The following is a 4,715-nucleotide window of genomic DNA, read 5'->3' as shown; positions in this document are numbered from 1 at the left end:
TTTTCGCCTTCTCTTCTCCAGGCTGAACCCCCCCAACTCTCCCAGCCTGTCCTCCCAGCAGAGGGGCTCCAGCCCTCCCAGCATCTCCGTGCCCTCCTCTGGCCCCGCTCCAACAGCTCCGTTTCCTCCTGCTGTTGGGCCCCCCCGAGCTGGAGGCAGTATCCCAGGTGGGGTCTCACGAGACCTGTCATTTGTCACTCTTCTGATAGAACCACGTGTTTCTAGCGTGAAGTGTGAGTATCCCCTCGTAGCCATCCCCGGGCGCGGAGGCTGGAGCGGGGAGCCGTCCGTGAGCCGCAGGAGTGAGCGATTTGCCCAAGGTCACTGAGCAGAAGCTGGGAATAGACTTCAGATTTACAAGAAGGGGTTAATGGTGGATTTGGATTTGTAGCTGGATAAGGCAGATGGTTGCAAGCAGCTTAATATGGACTTAAAAGATCTCTCTGCTGTGAACTTCTGGCCAAAGTGAGGGATCTTCTCTTTTTCAGGCTCCAACACGTACGAGGAAGCGGCTGCGTACATCCAGTGTCAGTTTGAAGATCTGAACCGGAGAAAAGACACCAAGGAGATCTACACGCACTTCACCTGCGCCACTGACACCAAGAACGTGCAGTTTGTGTTTGACGCCGTTACAGATGTCATCATTAAGAACAACCTGAAGGAATGTGGGCTCTATTGAGAAGGAAGGGATGCGGGAAGAAGGTAGGGGAGGGAGGGGGGAAGAAGGTAAGGGAGGGATGCGGGAAGAAGGTAAGGGAGGGAGGGATGCGGGAAGAAGGGAAGGGAGGGAGGGATGTGGGAAGAAGGGAAGGGAGGGCGGGATGCGGGAAGAAGGTAAAGCTCATGGCGTTTGAGCGTTGCGCACCAGCTCAGACGGGCTTTGCCTTGCTCCTCGCTAACGCTTGCTGTTTTCTTCCTTTTCAGCTTTTTTTTTCTTTTTTTTTTTAAAAAAAAAAAAATAAATGACGTGGCGTTTTTGAGAGCCAGACTCTTTGCTGCCTCGCGGGGGACAGCTGCAAGCATGAAACAGGACCAGGGAAACGCAAACAGCATGCAGAACCGTCGCATTCTTTAGCACAATCTTCTGTATTAGGGACCTTTTTATTTTTTTTTTTAATTGAGATGGATGGGATGTTGAAGTTAGGTCAAGACGGAACAACTGTTAGTGGGACTCGATCATCCCGGCGTCGTTGGGACGGCGTAAGCTCCGATGTGTACAGCTGTTGTGAAGTTGAGGTGCTGGATTCCAGACCTTCGATATGTAGCTTTCTCTCTTTCTTCGGTTAACAAACCACCACTAGTCTGTTTTTAAGGGTTACTTCTTTAGTTTTTTGTTTGTTTTGGTTTTTTTTTTTTCCATCGAGAAAATGATAACTTTACTAAATTTTAGTTCTTTATTTGCAAATGAATCTTCTTTTAAAAATAATAAATAAATTAAAAAAAAAAAAACAACAAAAAAATAAAATAAAAATCACTTAACTATGCACATGTGACCAGATCATGCAGAAAGTATTCCTCTTAGCAGGAACTCTTTGTTTTTAACACTTGGTATGGTCAGGATTTAATATTTCTGCAACTACTTAAAGGATCCGTAGAGCTCTTACGGCGCTAGCTTCGCCTTTTTTTCTGGTGTGTGATTTGTCACCATCCTGCGACCGTAAGGTTTTGGTATTATTTTGTTTTGGTTTGTTTTCAGAAGGGGCTCGGGCAGCGGGATGAGCGAGTCTTTTTAGCTTACGGTTAGGGCTGAACCTGGTTTATGCCGATACCCACATCGAGATTTCCTTCTGCGCGGTGAGCGCAACGCCAGCTTTCCCGGCCAGCGCCTGCCCGACCCGCCGCGCTTGGAGACGGCGAAACGCTGAGCTCCAAACCGGCCGGGAACCGCGTGCTGCTACAGAGCTACTATAAATCAACCACTTTTAGATTATTATTTTTTTTTTTTTAGTTGTTGTTGGGGTTTTTTTGTGTGTGCATTTTTTTTTTGGTCGAAACCGGTGGGGCAGTTTTGTAAAAGGGGTGCACCTTTTTCTGCATTTACCATGGCCTTTTCTGTTCGGAGCCTCCCAGACTGTATCGACGAGCATGCCTTTACTTTGTATATGTGGTGCCAAAATTCCTCTTTGCCAGCGTTTTTAACCGTAGGAACGGTCGTTAACCGGTCAGGACATTCCTTTGCTGAACCATTGCATTGAAACTCTTCCCTCCCCCCACCCCTCCCCAGTTCGTCATGTGTACAGTTTCGATCTGTTATAGTTGTTAGCAGTATTAAAATGGTGAGTAAAACAGTTTTGCCTTTTTCTGTGCTTTATTCTTAGTTTTCCCAGGAGCGTTTCCTCGCACACACACACCCCACACCCCCCCCTAACACCTTTTGGGTTTTGGAGGAGGAAGGGAAGAGCTTTGATGGGAAATGGGTGTAATTAATGGGCTGGAAGGTGCTTTATCGTACGCGACTCTCGCAGAATCACAGAATGTTCAGAGTTGGAAGGGACCTCTAGAGATCATCTCGTCCCACTCCCCTGCTGAAGCAGGACTGCCCAGAGCACATCCCTCAGGACTGCATCCAGGCGGGGCTTGAAAACCTCCAGAGAAGGGGACTTCCCCCAGATCGGGACAAAGCGAGAGAGAAGCAAAGAACAGCAACGGGCTGCAGGGCAGAGACAGGAAGAAAAAAAGCGGGACAAGGATGAGGAGAGAAAGACAGAAAGAAAAAGACAGGGGCGCGTAGAGCAACAGAGAAAGAGGGACTTGGAGAAGAGAGGGATGGGGAGCAGAGCCCAATAATAGATAGGAGAGGTACAGGGAAGTGAAGACAATGACACAGAGGGAAATGGGAGGGGGGCCAGGGAGGGACTGGGAGGCAGAAGAGGGCTGACACGGCCCCAGGGGCCTGGGATTCACCACAGCGCCCGCTCTCTGCACTGCCAGCAAATTCTAGAGTTCAGGCACTTCTGTCTCTGTCTGTCTGTCTGTCCTTCCCCCGCTTCCTCTCCTCTAGCTCCGCCTCACGGGCGTCCCGGGCCTCCCCATCACCTGGGCAAAGGCTGCACCTCCCCACACAACATGGCCGCCGGGCAGCCCTGTGCCCCAGGAGTACAGCTCCCAGCATGCCCTGGGGAACGCCTGCTCCCAGCATGCCCTGCGGCGCGCCTGCCTGCCCTCCGATCCTGCGGGGACACCCTCCCGGGCAGCCACCATGGCCGCCTCCCTGGGGCTGCCCGGGCCCAGGGCCAGGCCCCGGAGCCCCTGTGGGGCTGGGAGGAGGCGGGGGAGAGAGGGGGAGAGCGCCAGAGAGGGGTGAATTAAAAAATGGGGGCAGGGAGCCGGATGGAGAGTGATGAGGAGAGACCAAAAATCTCATTTATGAGCAACTGCCTCCATTTCTTGAGCACTCAGGAGCCTCAGGGCGCTCTTCAAGATTGGGGTTGTGCTGCCCGGGTGGCGAACGGCCGCGTCCCGTCGTTCATCAGGATTACCCACAGATGGTTAATTTACTCCTTCTTTACAGCTCCGGTCTCACTGCCCCTTTTGACCCTGAATGTGGGGGGAAGATGACAGCTCTGGATGCTGATACGGGGCGCGGATGTGGCCCGTTTCAACGACGCTTGCCTCGAAATAACAGAATTATGCACTTTGGGGCTGTTTGTGGGCGCTGGAAGCGGTTACTCCGCGCGGCACCGCTACGATGAGCGCTTTTCTATTCGGGGAAGCTTCCCCGAGCTGCCTGGAGCTCTGCTGGCCGCCTGACGGCTCCCCGCTAGCCGGCCACGGGGCTTTACTGCGTCTTCACGCCAACGCGGGGGACAACTCACCTTTTTAACTGAATTTGTGCAAACCTGCCCCGTAATTAATCGCTCCCTCGATGCTGGAGCAGCAGTAGAAGCCCGGCACTGCGATGGTGGTGGTTTGTCTCACGCCAGTGTGAGGGGGCTGTGGCTGGAAAGGGTTTTTTTTTTTCCTTTTTGGCCTGTGGTTTAGAGGCCGAAGGTTTAGCGCATCCCCTGAGAGCTTTACGCTGCTGTCCACGGCCTCGGGAGAAGGGAAATCCACCCCGCCTGCTGCCTCGGCACGGGATTTTTGGTTTTCCGTGGTTCCCAAATTGGGTTTTTGGGTGAAATCTCAGAAACCAGTTTGGTTCACAGCACGATGCTGAGGTGCCGCGCTCCCCCGTCCTGCCTCTTCCCACGGGGGAAGCTTCCCGCTTGCTTTATTATTCTTTTTTCTTGTGGCCCGGTGGCACCTGTGTCTCCGTGCCCAGTGGTGGCCCCTCTCCGCAGCACGCGGGGCCACCGGTCGCCGGCGGTGGTGGGAGATGCTCGTGCGGAGCGTGATGGGAAAGGGGGGTAAAACGTGGCGGGGGGCAAGCGCTGGGAGGCAGCGGGGGGAGACGGAGGTGGGAGAAATGATGAGACACCCACGTCATGCGCAGTTCTTTATTGGGATTTTCCTACAGACAAACGAAGCTGTTGCGGGAGGGGGTCCCCGCAGCGAACACCGAGAGGATCCGGGACGTGTCTACAGGACCGGCGTAGCTTTATTTACAAACAGTAAAGAGCGAATACAGCTCTAAATAGCAGAACGACAATCTTTCAAGTAACTATTTCCTCTTTATCCGCCCCATTCCTCTGCTCTGGGTCCTTCCCCGAGACCCTCCCGCACCGGCTCCTGCCTTCGCTCGCTCACCCGCAGCTACAAATTCAGGCACAAAAAAA

At 53.0% G+C, this 4,715-nt stretch overlaps 1 protein-coding gene across 1 annotated transcript in view; it reads left to right on the top strand.

The window, feature by feature from the left end:
* LOC104292946 (guanine nucleotide-binding protein G(k) subunit alpha-like) overlaps positions 1-679 on the top strand; it is a 27,903-nt gene extending 27,224 nt beyond the window's left edge. Inside the window, exon 8 of the mRNA XM_009892378.1 lies at positions 489-679. Coding sequence (XP_009890680.1) covers positions 489-679 — 191 coding nt within the window. The remainder of the gene's footprint in view (positions 1-488) is intronic.
* The last annotated feature ends 4,036 nt before the right edge of the window (positions 680-4,715 follow it).

The sequence above is a fragment of the Charadrius vociferus genome, unplaced genomic scaffold, assembly GCF_000708025.1.
Source record: "Charadrius vociferus isolate BGI_N301 unplaced genomic scaffold, ASM70802v2 scaffold1689, whole genome shotgun sequence".
In the NCBI taxonomy this organism is placed as follows: domain Eukaryota; kingdom Metazoa; phylum Chordata; class Aves; order Charadriiformes; family Charadriidae; genus Charadrius; species Charadrius vociferus.
This window is presented reverse-complemented; position numbering and strand designations above follow the sequence as displayed.